Raw genomic sequence first — 27,095 nt, forward strand, 5'->3', positions numbered from 1 at the left:
TGTTTCAGAGGATAAGAACACTCTTGTATTAAAATACTCTGAACTGATTTGCATTCATTTCATTATACCTCAAAGTCTTGAAAGCATTACTCAAGTATGGGGCATTCTTTGCCAATCTTCACAGTTTTGGGCAAATAGTTTTTTCCCCTGTCTATGCCTCATTTGTTCACAGAGGTAAGTGTGGATATACTTATCAGTTTCCTATTGGAGAATGTACTGGGGGACATGTTAAATCCTGCTAAGTGGTTATAGAGTGCCCAAAGCCCAGTTATGGTTATAGACTTAATCTAGTATTAGTAAATGCACTGTAATGAAGCAGACTATATCTTACTCACCTGCTTGATACCCAATCCCTTCTCATGCATGTAGCCCAGATTAAACATTGCTTGGGCACTGTGCTGTTGCTCTGATGCCAGCCGGTAGTGAATAAATGCAGTTTCATAATCAACATCAGTACCAAAACCATAAAAATGGTAATCACCAAGTTTAATTCTTGCAACAGTATATCCTATAAATCAAGAAAAAACAACAGAAGAAAACAGCTAAGCAAAGAAAGCCTTTTAGTTTCACATGAAGATGCAATAATGGTTTTAATATTACTTTCTACAATTTGCATAAACAGTTTCCCTTTTTCCTCCCTCACATAAACAGCTTTTTTGTTCATTTGTTTTTTGTGTGGTTGTTGGTGCTTGCTTTTTTGTTTTTTTAAATTAGGTTTAAGCTAACCAAAATGCAACTGAATTTTATTTTCCGAAAAGTCCTTTTCCCAGTAATCTTACCAATTATTGTTATTTAGTGGCATCAATTGAAAACCTGTATCATGTTGTTCATAGTCACTTATTACAGAAAAAAACTTTTCATTTGGTATATGATCATTAAGGGTGTCAACTTTATTTTTACAACATAGACACTGAAAACTTGAAAAATAAAAGCAAAGACATAACAAATGATGATGAGGTATGTAAACTGAATACTTAACCATTCCATCCTCTCAGTTTCTAACTTTCTACTAAAAGCCAAGTAGGTCTGAAGATTTTCAGACAAAACTCTTAAGCTCCATTTGCACGATACACTAGTAGTAAAAGCTAGTAGAGAGACATTAAGGTAGATGCACCCATATGAAAGTTAGAGACCTCACACTGAGATATTTAATGATTCTGGGATAGGATCACAAGCACCAGAGTTTAAACTTGGGTTGGTTGGACATCAAGACTGCGTTCTTCATCACTGAGCTTTGCTTGCTTTGAATAGGAAACTGCATTTCTTATAAATGATGACAAGTACCAAAATCTTAAAGGGCATTTTATTTCTATTTTTCCAAGTGGATTTATTTTTAGAAAAGTCAGTGTAAACATTTCTAATGCTGTTTAACACTACTCTATAATTCCATATGGAATGACAAAGAAACACACCATACATTTGTGGTTTAGTCCTTTTAATCTTCAGCATCTCAGAATGGCTCAGAACTGTAAGCATACTGCAATAACATTATAGCTAACAGTGGAACAAAGAACAGTAACTACCTTATGCAGAATATAACTAATGTTGAACAGAAGGAGGTAAGCTTTCCCTCCTTTCCTGTTTCATAAAAAACAAATCAAACATTAATGGCTCTACTAAAAAGAAATTAATTGTAATTGTGAGGTATGGACATACCTTGAGAAGCGGCTCTATTCCAGTGAAGCAAAGCTCGAGGATAGGTTTCATTTTCTCCTACTATGCTAGCTTCTTCTAGAGAAGAAAGTAATTCCATTAAATAGGAACACAGTATATGCACACAAGACCACGAACACCCCCATGCTTATACTCAGTTTGCTGAAATGAATTAAAAACTTGAAGTAATCTGTGCTATAGCATAAACAAGACTCAACCCATCTGAAACTTATAAAAAAACCCTTTCATTTATATGGTCTTTCCACATATCTGCCCACACAAGAGCTAGGAACAAATTGTATCATTTCACCCTGAAATATTGCTTACCAAGTGTCTCTCCCATTCCTGATCTATGAGATTCTGAAGCATACTTGAGGAATGCCAGAAGATGCAAGTCTTAAGAGCACACAATTCAGGCTCTGACAAAGATGCACTCAAATAGAAGGCTAAAGTTTAAGCTATTTTAGTTTGACCATCTAAAAAACAAGACTAGTCAAGTAAAATGAAGGCTTAAATTCCTTAACCAGTCAGAGACTGCGTATTTTACACAGCAGTGTTACAAGCTACTTCAGAGGTTATTTTACTTGTTCATGTCATAAATTGAGGCTTGCTGAAGTATCAGAGTTCAGACAGTTCAAAGGATTTATAACCTTATTTCCAGTGTAAGTATGATTCCAGGTATACTATTTCACAGTTGACATACAGATTTTCTGTATGAAATATCTAAAACATTAACCCACAGAAAGATTCTATACTCCCAGCCAAGACTGTCATTGCTGTAGCTTATCTAAAGATGAGTCACTAAGGCATCTTTGAAAAACATTAACTGGAAATTAACATGTTAGATTAGTCTATCAGCCACCAATAGCTGATTTTTAAATTAAGATACTGTTTATGATAAGATACTGGGTTTTGTAGTTTCACTTGTACTTCCGTTGTTTCCCTATGACCTCAAACTCTAAGAAATCCAAGTTCTAGCCACCTAGTCGCAACAGGAGACCTGGGACAAGTTTTTTCAAATCTAACAATCAACTGCCCAGCTCTTCATTACTGCTTCAAGAGTAGTACAAGTAAAGTTACAAAAAATATCAGGGAAAAAAGTGCTGACAAACAACATTACAAGATAAAGAACAAAGGAAATGTAAGCTTGTATGCACCATAAAGGCCAAAAGTAAAACTAATGCAATTCCTCCTTTACAGATTTAAAAATAAAATGTTAAGGCTGTGTTTAGGAAGTCCATGGAAGAAAATTTTCAGCACTGTGCAAGTTTCTAAAGCATTCTCTCTCTATCCCATTTTTAAATCCCTTAAGTCAGAATTTTAGTGTATTCTAACTTTCAGGCCAGAAAGCTATCCTTAGAGTTGAAAATTAAAACTGACTGCTTTCCAGTGTGAAGAGCAGGAAAGAGGACAAGAGTCACTGAAGTTCTAACTGGACAAGAGCTATGTAATTGTGTCTTCAAGCACTACAGCATGCTACTAAATGGGCTACTGCAGGTCAACTCCAAAAACAACTTTCAGTACAAATTCAGGTCCTTACTCTGATCAAGTATGAAAGCAGCATTGCTTTGTGCAACTTCATAGCCTTGTTCTGCCAGAAGAAGATACTGAACTACAGCAGAATTTGAATCACCATCTTTATAGCTGTTGTAGGCAGTCATCAGTCTTTCAGACCAACGCCCCCGTTCACATACGTTCTTAAACAACTGCAGAGGTAAAAAAAATTGAGACAAAACTGGTTGTCAGGAACTTCAGAAATTTAGGTTTTGCAAGAGGTGAACCTTTAACATTCAAAAGCCTGTTCAAAATATTACATTTCACAGGTAAAACTTGATAGACAGACTCACTGCTTAAGACAGGCTTACTTTAAGATACAGGTTACTCAGCAAATACATGCCAAGATTCAGGTGCTTACTCAGATTTATTCTTAGTATCAGCTTTTTTGTTACACTTGAACCCATGTCTAAATGAAGAATTCAGTACTTATAAAAAAGTTTGCTTTGTATTACATTCAATTTTCTACAAAGTTAATAAAGCAAATACAAACTTGCTATATCAACATAAAAAAAAAAATTTTCCCAAGAGGTACGAAGGAGTTTGAGACTATATCACTTTTCCTTTTTATAGCCTTGGCTCTGCAGTCACCAGTGGATTTTAGCCAAGACAAATTTCTTCTATAAACTGATGTGGTTATATCCAACCTTTTTCAAGTCAGTATTATTCAACTTTTATAAATGGGTGACCTTACCTCAACAGCAGTATGACAGGATCGCATCACTCCAGTGCCAGTAGCATGCATCTGAGCCAGATTATAAAAAGCCAGAATGTGGCCACCCTGGGAGGCCAAGTTAAAATATTTCAAAGCTTGTTTATAGTCTCTCTTGACTCCAATGCCATCTAAAAGGAAGAGTAAGTCATTGCTATTCATTCCTCTTGAAAAGCAAAGTTGTATGAAATACATATATATACACACACACACACTTCTAATGCCACCTAGTGAACAGTTACTGAAAGGACAGATGCTTAGATCCAGCAAATTATCATTTTGATGCCACTTACTGTAATACATGGAACCTAGCTGAAGTTGTCCATCAACCCATCCCTGTTCTGCAGCCTTCTGGAAATACTTCAGTGCTAGCTCATAGTTCTGCAAGAAGATTTGGTCCAGTCATTAGAGCCTTGCAATACACCACAATTTAAGAAAAAAAAAAATGCGTGCATGCATGCATAAGTAAGGACAAATCTGTATTACAGAAAAATTACAGAGATGTTCTGGTGCGAAAATATTTACCTGATCAAAATTTGGAAACAAAAAATGAAATTGCCTACAATGACATTAGCATGTCTTAAGCCTGTAGCTATCTCGAAGCTATCATCCACACATAGCATTGCTATGAACAGTTATGCCTAACAGAATGTATGCCCTGTTTTGTTTCTAGAACAATTATTTAACTTATTTCTTCAACTCGGGCTAATTCAACTTTTGCATATCTCTTTGCATAGCTAAATATAAAACATTTGACAAAAAACCTTCTTGTGGGAAAAGCAACAAGGCAAATGAACTAATTAAAAGTTTCAAAGTGTTCCTCCACTCTCACAAAAGACAAAATGGGGACAGTTAGGAGTTGCTTTATTTCACAAGAAAATTAGAGCCAAGTTCAAAATTACTGCTAAAAATTCACACTGCTATGCATTTCTAACAGTTTCAGCAACACTTTCAAACTTATTAGAGGGAACTCAGCATGTTTCATAGCTGTTAATGCCATAGTGAATTTTTTTTATGTATTACAGATTTCCTCACGGAGTTTTCAATGTAACAGAAATCTCCCTCCAGAGAAAAAGTCTGTTGACAGCAAGAAGTTACACAATCACATATGATTAGAAAGACAACTGTCAAAAGCTTACCACTGGAACACCTCTTCCATAGAGGTAAGCCATTCCTAATCCACTCTGTCCCACTGGATTACCCTGAAAACATAGGAAAACACATCTGCAAAGGAAGGCAAAGCCTACAGCTACGTCTTTCAAATCTGATGTCTTTAACATGACTAAAACAGACAGTGCTCAAGGTAGATTTGTTTTGTAACATTGCTCCTAGTAAGTAACAGTTATTTAGGGAGAAAACAGCATCTGTGATAACTTATTCAGTAACTACACAGGTGATTAACAGGAAAAAGAAAAGCTTTCAACACTAGTTATGAAAGTCTACTGTGCAGTTTCAAAACATCGTATGAGATGTAGAACCCACACCCATAGAAAGATGGGGCATTAATAGCTTATTCATCTTTAGTTTTTCCAAGTTTGAGATGTTCTGGATGCTACAGAAACTCAAAACTACAGGAACTCTGAGTATCTTTAAGGGCAGATTGGTAGCTGTCCTGTGGGCTGCATTACTGACCACTGCTTCTGCAAAGTTATGCACTGTGGTATTCCTTCAGTGAAGGACAGGCAATGGGGCACATCAGAAACCTTCTGTGAATGTAGGAAGTTAACAAATTGAGAGATCCTTACTGCAGGACAGAGGTACGGAACAGCAATCTAACTGTGGAATGCAAGAACCATGAAGGCAGTTATTTTACAACAGTCCCTTCAAAACTACACCTACTGTGTTTCACATGCTAAACATCTTTCCTGAAGGACTACTCATGCTTTAACTCTACATATGCTACCATAAGGGATAGGTCAAAGAGACAGAAGGGACAAACACCCAAAACCCAAACACTCCAATGAGATGAGAGGTATAAGCCCAAAACACATTATCTATTCACTGACCACAAAACAGGACCAAAATAACATAGTATCAGTGCACTGTCAATTTCTGCAACCAGACAACTTCAAATTAATGAAAATTAACATTTAACAGGATTTCAGGCTATTTAGGTGGATAGTATTTCATACTGATGCCAGCATTCATGAGAGTTAGGTTCCTTGTGCTGAACACAGATTCATGAAGCACCATGATCTGAACTGGAGGCAGTTCCTGACATCTTAGATGAGCAGGGTTTAATTATGGGCTAAATCCAGGACAGAAGTTGGGAGTAGGTATATGAACATGTAAGTGCATAAAAGGAAGCATCTGCAGCATTTCTGAGCTAATCAACTTTTTAGTGCATATGCTGTATTACTAGCTTACAGATAATCATACCATATCAGCAGCTTTCTTGAAATACTGAAGAGCTGTTTCATTGCTCTGAGGTACAACATCACTTCCTTCTGAGTACATCTGAAGGAGAAAGGCATTATTGAAGAACAGCTGAAGAAGTTGGCTTAGCATAGAGATTATGAAGCATCTTCACTTTGCATATGAGGGAGTCTATTGTACTATTAGACTATTCTGACTATTGCATTACTGACTAATCATTAATGAACTTGCCCAGAAGCAGAAAACACATCTGTTGTAAAATTCAGATTCTGCTGGTTTAACCTTCTCATGAAGAATGAACTGCCCATAAAATTCAAAAGTTTCTATGAAAATACCCATTTTTGAGTTCTACCAGCGTAGAGTGAAGAATGCTTAATCAGGCAAAAATCATGTGATACCAGCAGAAGTCAAAATACTTCTTGAAAACAGAAAGTTAAAATACTTCTTGAAAACAAAACAAAAATTGGTTACTAAACCCTGTTCATTTTAGCATTTAGATATAAAACACCCAGTCACTACAGAAAGCAGGAACCTGTGATTTTTTCTGTCAAGTGCCTGGACCAGCACATTATGGTATTTTTTCATGCTCTAAGGACATGAATTTTGCACCCTCCTCAGCAGTGACAGCCTAAAAAAGATACACTAGAGCTGCTGCTTATTGCAGCCTAACCTCAGAGGGTACTCAAATGGAGTAATGAGGATGTAGCTCCTCACAGGGTGAGGGTAGCCTGCAACCCAGATCTCAGGCAAGTGACCTAAATACCCTTCTAAGCAGTAACACATTAATATCACCAACAGCAGCTTGTCAATCATGTTTTAGATTGAAAAAAGGACTTAAATCTGAGAAAACATACAACAGCCCACCTTGCAGATAAACTCAGGCTTTGGTTCAGAGTAGATGCAGACCTATTGGCAACTCTGACTCAGATGCCTCAGTTCTCTACACAGAATACCTATGTTCTTCCCCTTTCCTTCCTGAACTTACTATTTCTCACTAGGCAAAAATTTTGAGAAGCCCAGTTTTTCCCCACCCGCTGTACAGAAGAGCATAGCGGCCTACTCCGAGTTTTGAACTCCACCACAGAAAAACAACCTTTAAGTATTTAACTATTTAATTAAAAAAAAAAAAATCTAGTTCAAGCACTACATAGAAAAAACAGAGGTTCCTAAGGGAAAGAAGTTCCTGAAGGAGCAAACAGAAAATTTAGATAAGACGACTGCAACACTCAAATCTTGCAGGACAATTCAAAACAGTAGCAAGAGAGAAGTACTTAGATTCCAGCATTCAAGTTTTAGACTGCCTGATATTGGAAAGTAGGAATTTTGCTATTTTTCATTGAAAGGAAGTCAATTTGCTTACTTTTGAGAGTTCATATCTTACCTTTCCTAGAAAGGCCATGGCATGTGAATTGCCAGCATTAGCTGCTTGATTGAAGTACTCAAATGCTCGCTACAGGGAAGAAAATAACTATTTTAGCCACCATGACTATGATTTGAGTACCTTTTCTTGCAAATGGAACACAAGCAAGCAACTTGTTTTCAAAGTTACCAGGTTCTTCTGGGGATAAGAGTTATCCATTCCCCCTAATTTAATATATGTAACAGGGTTCCCCACTTAACTGGAATATAATGTAGCAATCCCTCTCAAATGCAGAGAAAAAAAATATTACAACTGCTACTATGCATAAGCTACACAGTTAAATCTTACTTCCTATTGTACCTCCAAATCCTGTTTAGGACAGATCTGCCAGTTCCTATTTCAGTTTTACACAGAGCTTGGTTATACTCATTCTGACCACTTGATATTATCACTGAACCCTTCTAGAGCAGTCATTTTAAGCTATTTTAAATGTGAATAATTAATTTCTTGTTGGTGAGTGAAATAATCCTCAGGACTGCACACCCTCACAGCTCTCAATTTTTTCAATACATACTTTAAGAAGAGGTTAGCTATTTTAACTTCTATAAGCAGTAGCTAGGTTGGCTTACATCAGCAGAAGTTCTATTTTCTATGCACACTTAATAACTTTAGCATTGAAAGCTACAGTTTTGAATCAAAATATTCTTGCAAGCCACATAAACTAGACTATCACTGCTAATGTAGGCACAGTGCATCATGAAGATTCTACTACATGTATAAAAGCTCAGCCAGTTTCAAGTACTACTTGATGAAAGTCTGCTCTCTGTTTTGGACTTCCTCATTTCTAAGATACTAGTCTTAAACTAATTTTGTAAGAAAATCAGCGCCATGTACTAGTCAAAGTTTTATTGAATTAATTAATTTTTATTGAACAAGACTACTGAAGTCATTAAATAACTTATGGTGGTACTTAAACACTTCTGCTTCAGTATGGTCTCAGCTATACTTTCTCCCCCTCTGCCAAGTGTAATATGCATCAGAGATATACAGAAAGTGTACCTGATGATTTTGCTCTACTCCTCTTCCTCCATGCAAATGCAACTGTCCAAGGCCAACCTAAAAATAAATTTTACATTTCAAGTAAGTCACTTTTCCCTAGGGACTCTCTTTTTCTAGTAATACAGATGCCAGCGAGCTTATTACATGCACAAAGACAGACCATATCAGAGTTAAAAATGCCACAAAATCTGAAGGCACAGATTTGCTTCAATAACTACAGTACAGTCCTATTTTTTTGCATTAGTTTAAGCAGAAATTTATCCCAGATAAAAGTCACATGACTGTCCTAGATACAAAAATAATAACTGTTGATTTGAATTCTGCCTACCTAATTCTTAAGTCATATATGACCAAGCTGAATTGTGACAATTTGTCTATAGTAGTGTCCTCCCCTCCTGCAACGTGTGTAGGACAGGTCCAGTCTGCAGCACACAGAAGTCATGTAAGAGCTGTGAGAAACTGAGGTCCCCTATCAGGGCCAGTTCTTTTGATCAAGGCTTTCTCCACAACATCTAAAGCTATCCTCAAAGAAGTCTGGCTAGTTTCTAGTGAAAGTCAAGATCCTCTTTAAGATACTAAAGTTGTAATGTTTTGGACTTATTTTCCACAAAAATTTCCATTTTTTGTCTGAGTTCTACCTTAAACAGTAAAACATAAGCCTCTTCTCATAAAAACTAATCAGGAAATAGCAACCAGATTGATTTAGGAGGAAGAGAGCTAAAGCTCCAACACCTTTCCATATTTCATAAAGCTGTTCCTGTAACTCTTGAAAACCTCTGCATGCCATCACGTGAACTTAATCTTACCTGGGCTTGTACATCTCCTTTCTCTGCTAAAAACTGATAATACTGAATCAAGTCTTCTTCTAGCATCCCACTTGCCATTCCTGGATTTTCTACTTCATCTGCTAAGCGAATTCGCTGAACCACTGTGCCACCAGTCAAAGAAATGTCACTAGCAACTGGAAAAAACAGAAAAGATAGATTTACAGACAGTTTTGTTCAACACAAATATTACACTGCAACTTAGTAAAAACAGATCTCTACAGAGCTTCAAACTGTTACTCAGAGAGAATCAATTACTTTGACACTCTCTAAGAATTAAAGACAGTTCAATAGATAAAAATAGCATATCATGAATCAGAAGCAAATAGGTAACTTGTCTGAGAGCAGAAATCCTCTATTTTTATACTACTAGTGTTGATAGCACTTCTAGTACCTTCTAGGTGAATGATATAGAAATACATAGAAAGTCAAGAATTTTGGTCTAGTAAAAAGTTTTTACCGTGATTAGCTACAAGTCGGTAGTGAGTGAGAGCAGATTCACAACTCTGAAGGACTCCTATCCCAGCCCAGTACCGGTAACCCTAGAAAGGAAAATATAAAAGCTATGGGACTATTGGTTATTTGACAACATATCACTTGCCAGGTTACAAACATTTTTCACATTACTTGAGCAAGATTTGACAAGACAACAGGCAAAACAAGTCTACTGCCTCTGCGTTAAAAGCAATTAACTGATACCATTAAGAGTTAAGCATAGTCAATATACTTCAGATATTACTCAGGAAAAAGCAAATAAGCAGAATGATATTTATGGATGAAAACCTAAAGCCTTTTACTTACACATGTTGCATTTTGTCTTAAATCTCACAATACTGATTAAAACAGCATCTTCTGTAAAGATCTCTGGCTTTCATAGTTCTTATTAGCCTATAAAAGTCAAGAGTCTGACACTTCTGCTTTAAGTCAAGAAAGTAAACATGGTCCATCTAAATTCATAGTGGTATATGGCTTAAAATGAGCAGACTTTTCCTTAACAAGGAATAACAGGGATGCTACTATTGCCCACTCAGTGCATGCACGATGATCTAATATTTGGATAGTGTATTCACATGAATGCAAATCTTACACTAAAAATTTAAAAGTACAAAAAAGTTCTTGCATGTGTAAAGTTATTAACTATCTTACTTACCAAGATCATATGGGCGATCAGATTTCCTCCTAAAGCTCCAAAAGTGTAATACACCAGGGCCTTAAAACAACATCATTGGTTATTTAACATGTGCATTCAAGATAAAATACAAGAGCACACACTGAAGATTTTTACGTTACCTTAGCTTGACTAGAATTGACTCCCAGACCAGATGCATATAGAAATCCAAGAGCCTAGAAGTAAAATAAAGTTTGTCAGCACATCCTTTGAAAAATCCAGGATCAGTTTTTCTGGAATACATCAGATGTCAAAAACCAATTCAAAGCTGCAAAGAATATGCCAAGCTCTACCTTCACTTTGGTACCTCCTGTAGGCCCTTCCCTGCCCCTTTTGAAGTATGAAGTTTCTAAAATATTCAGTTGCCTAGGACACTAACATAAATACATCTCACCAGAACTCAGTCCAGTGGATCAAATACATGGAAGAAACTACTACCTTGCTGAATGACAAGTGCAGATCCAAAGGTCCTGAACAGTAAAAGTATCCCAGTTTGAAGACCCTCAAGTGAAGATCAGCACTGTGTGTCAGGTTATCGATGTATCCTATTTGTCTCATACACCAGTGCAAACATACATGAACCATAAGCGTCCCTAGAAGAGTCTTATAATTTGATTTACTAACATATCCTGCGAATTTACTATTTTGCATCTGTTCTGCCATGGGTTAGTTGCATTTATGACTATAAATATAAGCAGTTAGAATGCACAGAACTGTTTGGCTGAGGTTTTTTCAAAAGTTATTTTTATTCTTAAAATTTACATAATTACTGCTCTATCTGTAACACCTGTTACAGCTATGTGGCTCAGAGGAGAAACTAGTAGCACAGAAGATAACAGTATATATAAAGGTGTCTATATTTCATGATGTTCTAAGATGATCCTAGTCAATTCTGAAAGCACACAAAAAGAATCACCTCATGGAGACCTGAATTCTAAACCAATAAAAGTCAAGGTCTTCACTGAGATATAAAGCATCTAGAGAAAACATGTTCCTGCTTCTATGGTAAACCAGTATTCCAACAATAAACAGGAAACAGCAGAAGACTTGGTAGCTAAAAGAAACTGGGCAATTCCTAAAGAAGCTGACACTTCCAAAACAAAAGAGAACTAAACAATAAGTATATGCAGATATTGAGACATTAAAATTGGTAACACCCACATTTTATGACATTACATGTGAACAATTACATATAAACAATTCTATAATGTTCAGAGGCACATGGACAAAGTGAGTCCTGTACCACCAAACAGCTTTCAAGATTCCTAGGAGTTTATAACTTACTAGATTATAAACTTGTGTGTGTATCTACCTATCTCAAAGGCAAAACTGCAAATGAAAAGCCACAACATCCCACACAAACCACAAGAAAAAACCAACACAGTTTCAGACATTTGTTGGCTGGAATCACCTGTATCTACCTGGTTTTTGACTTACACATCCAATCTAGTCAGTCATATGACAGGTAAGTTACATTAAAAGACCACCACCATATTATATTACTGCTAGTTTAATGCTGGTTTTCTAAACTCAAAGAGAAGACCTGTTTCCATGTGTTTACCTTGAGGGTGCAAGTGCCATTTGTTACTGCACCCTCAGTAATACCAGCAGCGTGCAGAAGCCCGGTAAAGCAGAAGCATTTGGGGACAACCTTTGAACCAAAGCAAGGCACTGGTGAAATTTAAAAAGGTAAAGGCAATGAGTAGTCAGGATTAGAACATGCTTAGGCAAGCATTAATAAAATACAGGTCCTGAATCAGAGGCCAAATCAAACATTTTACATCAAGTTTTCAAACAATTTAAAAAAGCAGCACTCTCTCCTGTCTTTTTTAACCAGGCAACAGATACCACTTACTGTTCTCATTCTATTCTGGATGCAAGAACAATCTATAAAACTGCCTTAGCGTAAGTACAATCTATAAAACAATTTATAAACTTATAAAAACTTCTGTAGAATCTAAGGACATACATACCATTTGTCCTTTAGGAGAACCTTCTTCTGTTAGTTTTTCAAATAGCTCCTTTGATGACTGGATGTTCTGCTTCAGGTAATCCCCAAACAACAAAGCATAAGACACTTTCTCCATTGCCTTGGTATGATTCATGTCAGCTGCTTTCAGAAGATATTGATATGCTCTTAAAAGAAAAGAATTTCTTAAGTCAGCTTGAGGCAAATAAATAGATTCCATTCGTAAATGTGAAGATTCTTGGGAGGTGTTCTGTTCCTGTTTTAGCCTCTATTTTCTACAAATGCATCTTCCTACAGTCATTTGTTCCAGTTCTGAATCATCAATCTATGCAAACTTGTAGATTTAGCTAACAGACAAACCAGATTTTAATGTTTACTCTACTCCATATGCAAAACAGTATGCATTTCCTCCCCTGTAAGATATACAAAGTTTTTAAGGTCAAACGATCATGTTTTTGTAACAACAATTTTAGGTCCTGTACTAGTTATCTAGTAGGACCACTACTCTTGACAGCTTCACAGATCATGACAGAAAAAAGATGCCTGAAAAAGACTATGGAATCTCTTTGATTTGAGTACAAAGTCGTTCCAATGAAAACACCAAGTGTTGGGTCCAAGACAACTGCATACATGATCAATTTTGTGATGAAACAGTCATGCTAACCATGAGAAAGTTCTCTGAAAACTCCCCTTTATTTCAGCCTCAAAAGCTACAGTAGTCCTCCAAAGCAATTTCGTAGCAGCTGGTTTCACAGCAATTTAAAAACCTGTAACCTTAAACATTGTTATACAGTACTGTCAAGCATGCTTCAGCTTGGTTTCTCATGGACCTCTGATAACATTCCAAGATTCTTTACCTCTACTCCTTTCTGTTCTCAGACTTGTTTTCTTTCTTTAGATACTGTCTCCCTTTGTCTTTGACAATGCATGATGGAAAACCTCTAGCTGTGTTTCAGTTTCCCTGACACATAAAGTAGAAATACACTCCCTTATCTCCACAAACAAGTAACACAGTAATAGTGCTCACATAATAATCAGCAGCCTGAAGTCACCACTTATTGAAGTTGTCAACATGAGTACCAGGGAGTTCTAAATTAACACAGCTATTCTTCATTATAGTGGTGAACTGACAACTATTTCATCAGTAATATATACAGAGTAGAAAGTAAGCAGACCAGAGTGAACAGAACACTAATTTAATTTTTTTTTTTTATCTACAAGCATTACCCTTTTCTCTCATACAATGTTAATTAGAGTTTTAACAATTTGTTGAGATTAAGTTTAATACTATTTTTATGGTGACTGAAAATATCAGAAAGCAGGAACAAGAACTGAGCAGGAGAAAAAAAGCTGATTTTTCCCATTTAATCTTTGAAGCAGAAAACATGTAAGAAACATTTGGAAGTGGACAGTTATCTTGTATCACATTCTCAAGTTTTCTTCTGGGCAATTGCCACATATAAATAATAGCTAGAGAACTGCAGCACCATCTTGCATTAAGTCGATGTTTTGATGACATCCACTCTTCACAAATTAATTTTACACAATTTTTAGTGGAATCAGAGGAAAGCAGGCATAAGTTTGTTTTTTTAAATACCCTGAAATTACTATTTATTTTCAGTACTATTACTGCATTGTTTGATGCTAAGTCCAGTCAAGTGCAAAGTCCGGAGCAACATAAAGTTATTTTATAGTTAAGCCAGGGTGACCAGCCATGTCATCCTTCTCTTGTGGGGGTGGAAGAAGTAGACTTACTCTTTCTTCTGAGACTTTTTACTGCTTTCATTAAGGATTTTCATTCCAGTCTGATAAACATCCTCAGCTTCTTGCATCTGCCTTCTCTTATTAGACTGCTCTTCAGCTAAAGAAAAAAAGAAAAGACTACATTAAGGGCTCCAATTACACAGCTCAAGCCTGTTTTCTCAAAACTCCTATTTGTTCTAAAGGGAAAATACAACCAGAAACATGTCTCTGAAGACCAATAAACAACCGAAATAATTCAAAAAGCTGTTTAAAGGACGCGTTGGGTATCTTGGTAGACAGTATCTTCTCATGTGATGTCTCTCATGTACAAGTTTGCTGTTAAAATATTCTTTTCATTGCTCCAAAGCAAGCTGTGCAAGGAAAAGAGGCTCCTCCTTCAGGAGGACGTTTCCTACAGAAAGGTTGCCTTTGTGCAAGAAATCAGTGAGTATAATGGCAAACACTGTCAAAGCCCTATACTCCTACAGTCTCAGAAGACAAGAGTTTTCTAGATGCCTCCGCTGCAAGATTTCCCAAATAGCTTTGGGAAGTGGCATTTGCATTATAATCTTTTCCATCATGAGAACTCTGCCTTTATAATTACTTGTATATCACAGTATAAAGTGTCCATTAATATATGACAGGGACTTCCAGACCCTGAAATAAAGGGCATTAAGAAGACTGAAAGCATTAGCTTAAGAACGCATTCCTTGGACAAGAACAAGACATCAGTTCCTTACTTTCACAGAAGCCCCATTTTTGATCTTTCTTGTAATCATAGGTTGTTGCACACCAAAGTCTGCCATCTTCCCTCCCATCTGCAGTGCACTCCGCATACTCCTTCTCCATAAACAAAAAGGGAAAGTGGCAAGGTTCACCATCTGCAGTGCCTCCAATAGCTCTCAAAACTGAAAATACATACCCAGGAATTAGATTGTTTTCCTTTACTCCACAAATTAAAGTCATCTACTACATATAGGAAAGCACTCTTTTGTTGGTTTTAATTTCTATGAACTGCATTTAATCAAGTTTGCAGTTAAATTTCCAAAGCCTGAAAAAGCAATTATTTTTTCTGAATAGCACTTAAAAAATATTATGATTATTTTTAATTAGGAAGTGAAAAAGAAGGTATGTGGTTTCTTATATTCCTTAGTTCTAAGCAAAGAAAGTATTTTTGTTTAGATTGGAGAAAGCAAATCTCAGTTACATTTTTATTGCCTACCAAAATAAACAGACCTTTGTTTCTCTTCTCTGCACTTCCTTCCTCAGGCAAAAGAATACCCTCGAAGAGCCTTCCAGTGCATATATTCAGACAAAAATCACAACAGAAACATTCACATTGCCAAATGTGATACTGAAAGTACTTAAATATCAGCAGGGAGTACACTTAGAACATACAGCTGTAAGAAGAGACTTAAATTAAATCACTATGAGCCCAGTCATTTTCTATTGTTGCATATACTTATACTGAAAACTTTATTTCACTTTGCCAATATGTTTAAGTTGCATTCAAAGTTACTTTGAATAGCATGATTTATTTCTCATGCACTAGAACTTCAAAGATTACCGATTCCAAAATTGTAGGTTTTTTTTTTTTTTTGAAAAAAACCAATCTTCTATGAGGACTAAGAATTATCTTAGTTTTCTAGGTAATTGAAATTATTTCTGTTAGCCTTTTATAAAGGTTTTTCTCTTTCACTAAGCTAAATCCAGAGCTGGGTTCATCTTCATTTGAAGACATTTGCAAAGTCATAAAATTGAGAATGTCAATTATATGGTGTTTTTTCAGGTTAAGGTTGTAATTCTTGCAGTTAGAGAAAGCTAGTTCTTTTTTCTAGGGTCTATAATTGTAAGGCCTAAAGACCATACTAATTTAAAAATTTCATACTGATTTTTGGAAGCATAAGGAAGTCTTCAGGATTAGTTAGCCTGTTCAAATTGCTCTTCATAATTTGATTCCTTGGCAGATGGTCCACCACAACACTCCAAGTTAATTATCCCATAGGATAATTCCACAAGGAAAAATGTTATTTTCAGAAGTTGCATTCAGAAATAATGTGTCCAGATGCAATTAGCCTGCAATCATTTAAGACATCTGTTAACCAGAGAGTAACGCATAACCTCATGCTAAGGTTACAACTGATGTGACCTCTTATCACTGTCATTTGAACAAACTCCAGGTCCAGGATATTAGCACTACCTGAGAACTTGAAGTTTAGCTTGTACTGTTTAGTACCTTCTCTCCTGTACTGAAAGCAATTGGACATGAACCATTTACACAGCGCTCTGCATGAGAGTTAGCTGTACGCTGAGGTTAAAAAATTGCTCTGCGCTAGTCCTCCCCATTGCCTTTTTTTAAAATTCTAAATGCAACCATAATGCTGGTTTTCCATCCCCCGATAGTACAAATACTAACCCCTAAAGCAACACAGCAACGCGATCACAGGATAAAGTGCTCGCCAGTTATTTTATCATGTACTTAAAGAATGATAAATATAAACTCAGGCAAATAATTTACTCAGAGGATAAATTACTTTTTATCAAACTGAGGGTGCAAGCAGTAATTTACTCATTGTATTATGTCTGAATAAAGTATATGATATTTTACTGTTATATTTTTTCCTTATTTATCTTACCTCATACTTTATGCCACAAGAAACCCAAATATAGATTACTTATAAGTATTGGTTACATTACTGTAAGATTCCTCCAAATAGGCAAATGCAGCAGAAATCGTCAGCTCTGTATATATGCATGGGCAGTTTTCAGCAAAAACTGTTAGTATGGAACTTGATTGTTACAAAAACATACAACACAAGATACATAACTAAAAAATACCATATTCTTTACATATAAGACCTCCTCACTAATAAGAAGAGAGCAGGACAACTTCTTTTTCAGAAGGTTAAAAGCCTTACTAAGTACTAATTCTAAACTACCAAAGATGAAACGTTTTTCTGCTCAATATCTTGCAAAATACACATGGGAGCTTGAAGAATATTATTTTTTTTCATGCATTCTCATGACCATACATAGGAGCCAAACTGTATTTAGAAAAGCTTTAATCTCCCTTCATGTGGTCCTGTCACCAGTAGCTCGTTCAAGAGATGCAACACCTGTGTACCTGAAGTAGATTCCTGTCCTGCTCAGTTAAAAAGTTTGCCAGTAAAGCTGTCCTTTAGCAGTTTTTTTTCCCTGCCAGAATACAAGCACTCTTACTTCAGAATTGCTTTTTAGATAAAACCAGCAATCCTTCCATCGACATCGCTTATTTACTCCAAAAGAGGTTCCAAAAACTGCACAAGGCTTAAATTTATATTTTTTTGAAAGTAACTCACAGTACTTTAACAGGCATAAAAACCTTAGTTGCCAGGGAGCAGGTTACACCTTTCTAATACAAGATTAAAAGTATCTTAAAGTTTACTTTTGAAATAGACTGCACTGAATAAATATTGTGCTTAGCTCACTGTTTTGTGGCAGCAAGCTATTTAGTGGATTTTATATACCTTTTTCCCTGTACAACAGCATGCCTATCGACAGAAATACTTAATCCTATTACTGAGTTTTTACGAACTGTATACTTGTTCTGCATTAATAAAGAAGGCTTATTTGAAAACACTGAATATGATGGAGCTCATTTCATAACTCTTTTCTTTTGACATTCAAATCTGAGTTGAGAAGATAGACAAATACTAATACTACCATGTAACTATATTTTTTTCAGTAAAGGTGAAGATTAACTTTTTATGAACAAGTGAAAAGGAAAAGTCTTTGCATAGGCTGCCATCTAGTTATCATCCACTACTAACTGCAAGTCAAAAAAAAAAAAAAAATCACATTAAATTTATATTTCTATTAGTACTAGAATTTCCTGGGAATTTAGGCACAAGGATATAAGGTTTTACCTATATTTAAAAACTTACTGAAGTTTGCATGCAATTTAGATGTTACCCTAAAGCTCCCAATACTGTCCTAGGAAGCTTGTCTGCATCACAATTTGTTCCTTCCAGAAAACTGACACTCCAGGCAAACAGCCAGCAGGCTGAAACACTGATGCAATTTCTCCTTCCGCCATTGGTATACATACACACAGCATAGTATGTGTACTTAAGTCCTATTTGAAGAAATCAGGTCTTTCTCCATTTGATAGTTAAAGCTTTCCGACAAGATGAAGACAAGAATAATTACGGAAAACCCTTTGAAATGCATCTAAAAATAACCACTCAGATTCCAATCACAATATATTTGAAAACATTTTGATGTTACTTTCTAAGGGAATGGGCAGCAATTACCATTCCATAAAGGTTAATACACTAGTTACTTTGTATGTTCAAAATTACTGTTTGTGTTCATCCACATGCCAAAGTTACTCAGATGCATCTTACTTGCCACTTGTTCAAAAGTCTGCAAGCAGTTACCTGGACTCTGTATTTCTGCTTCTTCTAAATCCTTATTTAATAGATTTGACATTTCTAGAGAGTTCAACTCTTCCAGAGAATTCTCTTTTTCCTCCTCTTGACTGTGAAAGTTCTCTTCATCCTCCGACTGAGAATCCGATTTCCCCGATTCAAGGAAGATCTGACCAGCTACCACTCGAGTTCCGGTGGAATGGTCCTTTACCTGGTCCTCTGCAGATAAAGTCTGAAAGAAAGCAGTCATATAATTTAGAAGATTAGAAACTGAACAGCAGCAGCTGGCAAAACAATCATTACTTTTTAAAGATACGACTAACATATAAGTTTATATGGTAACATCAAAAGTAAGTTGAGCTACCTCTGTCAGCTCTCATTGACTCTACCCCTTTCAGCTCTTTGAAAAAAATTTACAAAGATATAACACAACATTAATTCTTCTGATGCCCAAAAGAAATTGATGAGACAGCAAGAACTACAGTTTAAAACAGAAATCATCATAGTTCTGAATTTCAGACCTTTGCTCTCACTCCACAAGAAAAACAGAATGTCTAGAAACTTATTTCCTCACCTTTGACTCCAGTGATTCATCTTGATTTCCCTCTTCATCTACAAGAGATAAGTCAGTAAAAATAGTTTCCATAAGTAATTTTCTCAAAAATAGAGGTAAGTTTAGCTATAATGCAGTACCATGGTTCTGAAATATTCCAGTGTACTAAGTTGACTAATGCAGTTCAGAAAGAACTTGTTAATATCATCAGGAAGAATCAAATGTTTCACAGACAATCCCCTTCTTCCTCAAATTATGCCAACACAACTGTGTGTCCAATACTGGAAAAAAAGTGGGGAATTTTTCTTTAAAAAGCCCAATAAATCCTCTAGGTTAGTATACAGTGTGAGTTGTTCTAGTCCAACTAAACTACTTGAAAAGGTATGCATCAAGTAAAAAGAGCCTATAGAACTTAACATCTTTAGTCACCAAATCAGCTTTCGTATAAACAGCTTCAGTAGTGACCAGAAAGTTACATTAGTATCACCCCACTTATAATTAAACATTGTTCTTTACAGAATGCCAACTCATATTGCCTGACCAGCACATTCAAATCTTTACACAGAGGCCTCTCCAAAACCGTGAGAAATTAAGTTTGTCTTTAAGATACTGTTCAGGAGCTGCAAGCTTTGTTTAACTATCATCTGTATCTGAATGGGCTTATGATATGTGATTAGAAAGACTGGTAAGAGAAGAAATGATAAAGAAGAAAGGCTGTTAGGCAGTGACCTAAAGGAATAGAAGTGAAAAGGAAGGAAAAGATAAACAGAAAAGTTTATGACAGTTTTACTACTGTTTTGCAGAATTGCATCTCTTTTCTTTGTTACTCTAACTTAAATGGGCTACTCACTGTGCTTTGAACAACTTGCACTACCAAGGTTTGCACTATCATCACAATTAAAAGCCTCCAAGATTATCACAGCTGAAATGTGACTGTTCCTAGTCATCAGTATCTGATACCACCTCATTTAGGTTACAACACACCACACCTCTCCCCGCCCCCCCCCCCCCCCCCACCTATTTGAAAAAAGATGCTACAGGCCTCCCTCTCTCCAGCACACAACTTGCTTATACAGAAATAAAAGCCCAGAATATAAACAGATGACTAAGCAAAGCTGCCACTAACCCCTACTACACTCAGAAATTCCCCCCTTTCTGAGACTCTGGGTTGTGTAATGCCCTATAGCAGTGGTAAGGCACTGACAGGCTGGAGACCTGCACCACAACTAGAAAAGGTACCTAAACTGATAGAAGTTAGTGCCCTGTTCATGAGATACCATTTAATGCGTTATGGTTAGCTATTAAAGACTACCTGCATAAATACTGAATGCCAGCAAAACTCTCCAAAAGTTTATAGAACTCTGCTGACTTTCTGTAATCACTTGGCAGCAAGCAAAACTTGCATACTTTTCATCCTCATGCAAATAAAGCATCTTATCAGAGATAAATCATCTCCGAAGTGACAAACTACAAACATGATACTTTATTAGTTCATGTTTTGAAGACTCTAACAGAGCAACTGTGGGTATTTGCAATGAAAGGGCTAATCTTGTAAGCCAGATTCCAGAAAGCAATTTCCACATCGTTATTTGAAGTATAACCTTTGATTAGAACAACTAAAAAGATGAGGATCAACTTTAAGCTGTAACAGCATAATAAAAATCAAGAAAAAGTGCTAAGATTTGTAAGCAAAGCTGCAAAACTAAGGTGACAAGAAGTTTGACAGTGCAACTGAGACAAATACATAACAGTCTGTTGAGCATACTGAAGAGGATGTGAAGCTCAAAAAGTCTGACTGCCAGCAGACACAGGATTAAAAAGGATCTAGAACAGTCAGTGTGGGTAAGCAGCCGAATCCTATAGGTCCAAAAATGAAAGCATGTAGAGTCCCTCAAAAAGCTAGTGGAGACAGCAAAGAGCACTCCAGATGAAAGTAGCAACCCTGCAAGTAGCAATCAAGACAGTGTAAGAACAAACACCGGTTTGGAAAAAACACCAGAAGAGGTGTAAGAAAAAACATGGCTAGCTCCATTTTTGGCAGAGACCACAGTGCTTATCAGCTTGAGGAATCTAACAGATAAGGCTGATTGTGGTAAATCATAAGGACTGCTACTGCTGAACTTCAACACTTCAGATCACCATATAACAGTTGGTTCTTAAATACAGTAAAGTACATATGCATTTAGGATCCTTGCTGGTTCTATTTTGAAACTATGAGATAAATTTGAAGTTACCATATTTCCCACAAATTACAATCTACTACCCTAATGATTTTGATCTAAAACCAAATGTTACCCCTATAACTTCAAACTCCAAAGCTTGTCAAGAGATTCAGCCATGCTTCTGGAGTGGGGGAAAACTAAGGTGGGGTTAACCTACCCAGTAGCTTGTATGCTGCTATTAATATATATATAAACCACTTACACAGTACCTGTTACTGCAGTAACAAACATCATGTTATTTTTCACAACTATACAGGCTGGGGCATTTGTTTTTGTCTGTTCAAGATCAGCCTATACGCCTGACAGCACTAGATCATTCTAGCTTTTTGGTAAAGGCTTTATTAACCGATTTCAATTTGTGGAAGGTTGACTTTTCAACAAAAGACCACACAAGGTCAAATATAAATAGGGTATACTATCCATACACCCATATCAAAGAACAATTTTATTGCAACTTCATATGCAAAGCAAAAGGTTTACTAAATTGAAAGGCAAGAAACATCTGAGCAACACAACGTAGAGCTCATTAAATGTGTGCTTTTCTTCCTATTTCATTTCTATTGCATCATTTAAATTCTCTCTGAAGGAATCAGCTTTGTTATTAAGAAGTTGTATTTGAATAATTGTTTTCAAAACAGTGGTTCCAAAACAGCACTAATGCAACAACAAAATTTTAGTTTAACTGTTCTTAGCTCTGGGACTTCTTTCTTAGTTAGGCAGATGAAGTTGCAGTGATGACTGATAGTGTGACTAGAGAAGGGATCACCTGCAGCCTTGTTATTTCACAGAACTGCTAATATGCACACTCTACTCATAGAAGTACGTCTACTTCTAAGAAACAGTTAAGAAAACTACTCTGAAAGTGTCAATGAAAGATCTATGGAAGGTCAGTGTGACCTAAGAACAGCTTATTAGTCAAAGCTCAACTACTGAATAAAGTCACAGATGTTATGTTTGTGCACCTGCTTCAGAGATTAAAACTGATAGTTTAGTTTGTTTTTCCAGTTAAATTAAAAAAAGTAACTGCTTTTTTTTTTTTTTTTTAAATTTGGGTCTGTTACCAAGGTTCCCTAATTCTATAAACCCCTTCTGAAAAGGCCAACTGGAAATTAATCCTACCATTTGTTAAACAAATTAGAGATGCAATGATATATTAAAAGGAAAAAGTAGGCAAAAAATACTTGTGGCTGAAACAGGCAGCTGACGATGTTGTACAGATACTTCACTTACAAACAGTGCAGACGCTGCTGCGTGCTCTCACACCTAGCTAGGACTCTAGAGCACTTCACCGAGTTAAACACTTGTTTTAACCATCCACCTTCATACATAATCAAAATCAGCTTTAAAATGTATTCATTTTTTCCTCAATTAGAAAGATCAGTGTTCAATCAGTCTATTCAAATATAGCAAAAGTAGCGTGGCAGCCTATGCTAGACAAAAAGATCCTACCATATGCTGGATAAAGATCATACTATTTTGTGAGAATTACCATTTTCAAGAGAGCACTATGGAGAGAGGGGTAGAAACAAGAATAGCTATGCAGCGTGATTCAGCAAGAAAAAAGTCATTAGCTTGACAGACCCCATCAGTTCCAAAGTTTTGCTGTATTAGAAGAACTAATCAACTGACAGCCTATAAAGCTGAGAGACTGCTACTACCTGACAAGAAACACTATTAGTTTCAACATTAGAATGGTCACTCACCTTTGGGAAACAGCCAAAAATTCAGTAAGTGCAAGCAGTTGGCAATCTCCCAAAGCTTTGATGAAGCCCTAAGTGATCACTGTAGTCAGTTTCCTTTCAGTTTTTGCCAAGCACTTCAAGCTTCGAACACTATCACAACAAAGCAACAAGTAAGAGTTTGCATGCTCCAGAGCAGTGATCTCCAAAGTGGAGTGTGTACAACCCACGGGGTACACCAGCCAAGCCACTGGGGGTGCAGGAAGAAAATACTTTTTTTACCATTAATAAATAAAACTTTTCTCAACATAGTGTTTATTTCACCTTTATCTCCTTTTTTCATTTATGTTTTTGTGCATGTTTTATGATGTACATATGTACAGTAGTACATACATGTATTTTTTATAAGTTAAACACTGAAGATGCATGCTCAAAAATTTTTTTCCTGAAAGGTGCATGAACAAAAAAGGTTTGGCAACGACTGCTTTAAACATCCACCAGAGATTTTCTGTCATATTTTGAGTTATTTCTTTTAATGTTCTTTTTTGCAAGTGACTAGTTAGACTTTGAAAGACAACGTAAACCCTGTTTATCCTATTCTTGCAGGAAAAAGGAAATCTTAAGAAAAAAAAGTTACCTCAGATTGCCTCTCATCAGTTTTTCAAGTGTCAAATTTAACAGAGACTCCATAGCAAAGACACTATTCTTATTACATGAACCTCTAAAACATGAGCGAGTTAAGCAAAATCCTTAAGCGGCATCTATTTAGCAAGACTAGTTTCAAAGTATTCTTGGCAGCAAGTAAATTGTTCCCAGCTACAATCTGTGCAGCATATTCATTTTAGTGCAACTACAAGATTAAGATATAGGTCAACCCTCACCCTGAATACAAATCTTTTTTCCAGTCTCCTTGCAATTGCTGGCTATTTACAGAATTTACTCTCCAGCAGTTCCTCTGTAAGAAATGAGATTCCCTATCAGGCAACAAGTTTAGGGAATGTTTTTCAGTTAGGCAAGCAAAATCAGAAGGGTCAGGGAAAGCCATTGAGCTCTGTCTTTTGAGAGAATAGGCACAGAAGTTTCCTACCAGTATATAACTGTGGTCATTTGTCCTACCAGTTAATGAGACAGTGTGAAAACCTCTGCCTATCATTGAAGTTAGCCATGGACGGTGCAGGATAATCAGAGGAAGAATCACTTCCTCTCTTCAGGCAGAAAGACAATTTCTACCTCTTAGACTGCGAACAAGGGGGGGGAAAAAAAGAATCAAATAATATTGAGAATCAGAAAAAATAACAGATTTTTTTCAACTTCAGATCAACAGAAGGCGGCCATTGCTGCCGTGATAAGCAGAAGATAGCCAGCTTCAGCTAGAACACACACAGTAACTATTTTTTTTTTTAGCTGCTTTTGCCAATTCCCCATGGACTCCAGCCCTCAATGTTCAACTTCTTCATAACCTGTACGAATATTGTATCTTTAAAAAAATAGTACCCATTTCTTTAGGCCCAAGTTTCCCTACATTCACCTCAAGTTTTCAATAAATTGATTTAAGCAAAGCTTAGGACTATAAAGTTAGGGTTTAAAGCTGTAGTTAAAGGAGTCACTACTAGAAGAGATCCTCATTAAAAACATCTGAAGTCAAGAAACGTAATACTTGAACCATTTTTACTCATCCTTCTTAAAACTTCTCCCTGCAATGTACTCACATTCCAGATGACTGTTTCCAGACCAGACATTAGGAATGAACAAGTATTCAAGGAACCATTTAACACAGCCTCTATGCTTGTACCAGACTCTACTGGAGAAAGTGGTACTGTTACTGAAGGAAATCAGAACATCGATGGAGTGATGACAACTTATCTTTTTTCAGAACGATTCTTGACAAAAATTGGAGTAACAAAGGTCTTCCTGTTATAATGTTCTGCCAAAAGTTGGACTCCAAACACCCTTTCCTAATTAATTCTGGATATTAATAAACAGTTTTACCTCAGTAGTCATTTAAGTTTGGCAACAGCTCCTAATCTTTCATGTAGCGTACCACGTGCTTTCTTGGGCCTACTAATTGTGTTGGTTCAATTGACTCTAAACATGTTTTTTAACAGATGAATTAAGCTACCAGAACTTCATATTCAAACACAACTTTGTGATAGTGGAAAAGCAGTCAAGACAGAAGAGTTGCATGCCAGCACAGCCATAGGCGCACACTTGGCACAGTTTTGTCACCTAACTTCTATGTACATACACAACAGATGGTTCATCTGACATGAACAGTCTCATCTCACCTTAGCTTTTTTCTTTATATACACTGTGAGCGAGAACACACCACTCCAGGTACATCTCTGGCTTCACAGAATGTCTATGTATCTTTTCTACACCTTGGTAAGTGCCCTGCTGGCTTATAACATTACCTACAAAGCTCATATAATTGTGCTTGATATCTAGTCTGAACTCCAGTAACATAACTTTACATTTCAGCTTCCTACCGCATACGTGAAAATGAACCCCAAACCACAGAAATTACGTCTAGAGAAAACGTTGTTACTTCCCTGAAATATTATTGATAGCCTACCTGCACATCCCCAGAAGGACTGGATAAGGCTATCTATTAAAGGAATGCTCTCTGGCTTTAGAAACACTATATAAATAAATGCATTGTGCATTCCCCCCACCCACCCATGGTGGAAAGATAGGTGTGGGAGGTAGAAACCCCAGGAAAGGAAGTTGACAACTAGAAGCACACAAAACCCAAGCTGCATAACAACAAAAGAAGCAAAAAAAAAAAAAGTATTATAGTGACATAACACAAGCCCCAGAAATGCTCTCCATATATTTGTATGAGAAAACTGTTCTGATAATGCTACCATCAGCACTATTAGCGCCTCAGCAAGAAAAGGCATACTAGGGAGGAAAAAAAAGGTCTCATTTCAGTTTTGAGCAGAGCAAGCGTTACAAAGCAGGCTCCTGCCGAGCTGTTTAAAAGCAGGAGCCAGACTAAACAACGTGTTCACCCCATCAGGCCTACCGAACAGCCCCCGGTGAGGCAAAGCCAGCAGGCACAGGGGGAGCAATGGGCCCGCCGCCCCTTGGCGAGCCCGACTCCGCCACCCCCGCTACTCGCGGCCACGCAGCGGGCAGGAGCCCAGCTCCCCTCCCCTGCCCTGCCCTGCCCTGCCTCAGCGCCCCGGCGAGGAAGGAGCTGCCCCCACGCACCCCAGCGAGTACACAGGGTCCCCTCCCCCGTCGCCCCCGCGCCGCGGTTGGCCAAGACCCCCGCGGACACCTCGGCGCCCGCACCCCACGGCGGCAGCGGCCCCGCGCCCCCGTCCCCCGCAACAGGCCATAGGGGACGAGGCCGCCGCAGAGCTCGGGCCCAGCGGGGCGCGGAGAGGTGAAGCCCCGGTACTAACCGGCCGCGGCCAGTCCTCCAGCCCAGAGCGCCGCGAGGCACAGCACCAGCCCAAGGCGCGCCCGCCGCCCCATCCCGCCGGGCTCCTGAGGGGCCGCCGCCGAGGAGACCGGAGCCCGGAGCCCGGAGTCCGGCTTCCTCGCCCCGCCCACCGCCCCGCCGCCACCAATCCGCCGGCCGCGCTGACGGCCCACTACCGCCTGCTGGCAGCAGCACACGGCACCCCCCGAGACCGGCTGGCTCTACATGGCCCGCTCCCATTGGCTGGGGGGAGGCACGGACCGTCGGTCACGCCCTCTCGTTGGCCAATGGCATTGCAAAAGGTAAGCACGCGCCTCAGCGAGCGCCGGCTGCGCCAGCGCGCCCTCCCGAAACGGCGGCTCCCATTGGCTCGCGCGCCCGTCC

The 27,095-nt window shown here is 37.6% G+C and overlaps 1 protein-coding gene across 6 annotated transcripts in view; it reads right to left on the minus strand.

Moving 5' to 3' along the window:
- SEL1L (SEL1L adaptor subunit of SYVN1 ubiquitin ligase) overlaps nucleotides 1–26,851 on the minus strand; it is a 35,618-nt gene extending 8,767 nt beyond the window's left edge. Inside the window, exons 1-19 of one of the 6 annotated variants that reach the window (XM_074868534.1) lie at nucleotides 26,692–26,849; nucleotides 19,402–19,439; nucleotides 18,837–19,059; nucleotides 15,159–15,326; nucleotides 14,431–14,536; nucleotides 12,680–12,842; nucleotides 10,829–10,882; nucleotides 10,689–10,748; nucleotides 9,999–10,080; nucleotides 9,521–9,675; nucleotides 8,715–8,771; nucleotides 7,677–7,745; nucleotides 6,299–6,376; nucleotides 5,059–5,121; nucleotides 4,213–4,300; nucleotides 3,902–4,050; nucleotides 3,194–3,359; nucleotides 1,657–1,728; nucleotides 336–508 (exon numbers count right to left, since the gene is read on the minus strand). In XM_074868534.1, coding sequence (XP_074724635.1) covers nucleotides 336–508; nucleotides 1,657–1,728; nucleotides 3,194–3,359; nucleotides 3,902–4,050; nucleotides 4,213–4,300; nucleotides 5,059–5,121; nucleotides 6,299–6,376; nucleotides 7,677–7,745; nucleotides 8,715–8,771; nucleotides 9,521–9,675; nucleotides 9,999–10,080; nucleotides 10,689–10,748; nucleotides 10,829–10,882; nucleotides 12,680–12,842; nucleotides 14,431–14,536; nucleotides 15,159–15,326; nucleotides 18,837–19,059; nucleotides 19,402–19,439; nucleotides 26,692–26,764 — 2,037 coding nt within the window. In that variant the 5' untranslated portion in view covers nucleotides 26,765–26,849. Of the gene's footprint in view, nucleotides 1–335; nucleotides 509–1,656; nucleotides 1,732–3,193; nucleotides 3,360–3,901; nucleotides 4,051–4,212; nucleotides 4,332–5,058; nucleotides 5,144–6,298; nucleotides 6,377–7,676; nucleotides 7,746–8,714; nucleotides 8,772–9,520; nucleotides 9,676–9,998; nucleotides 10,081–10,688; nucleotides 10,749–10,828; nucleotides 10,883–12,679; nucleotides 12,843–14,430; nucleotides 14,537–15,158; nucleotides 15,327–18,836; nucleotides 19,060–19,401; nucleotides 19,440–23,305; nucleotides 23,325–26,691 lie in introns of those variants that run through there. The other 5 variants (XM_074868533.1, XM_074868536.1, XM_074868535.1 and 2 more) reach the window with 5 other exon arrangements.
- Between the last annotated feature and the right edge of the window lie 244 nt (nucleotides 26,852–27,095).

This window comes from Strix uralensis, chromosome 4, assembly GCF_047716275.1.
Source record: "Strix uralensis isolate ZFMK-TIS-50842 chromosome 4, bStrUra1, whole genome shotgun sequence".
In the NCBI taxonomy this organism is placed as follows: domain Eukaryota; kingdom Metazoa; phylum Chordata; class Aves; order Strigiformes; family Strigidae; genus Strix; species Strix uralensis.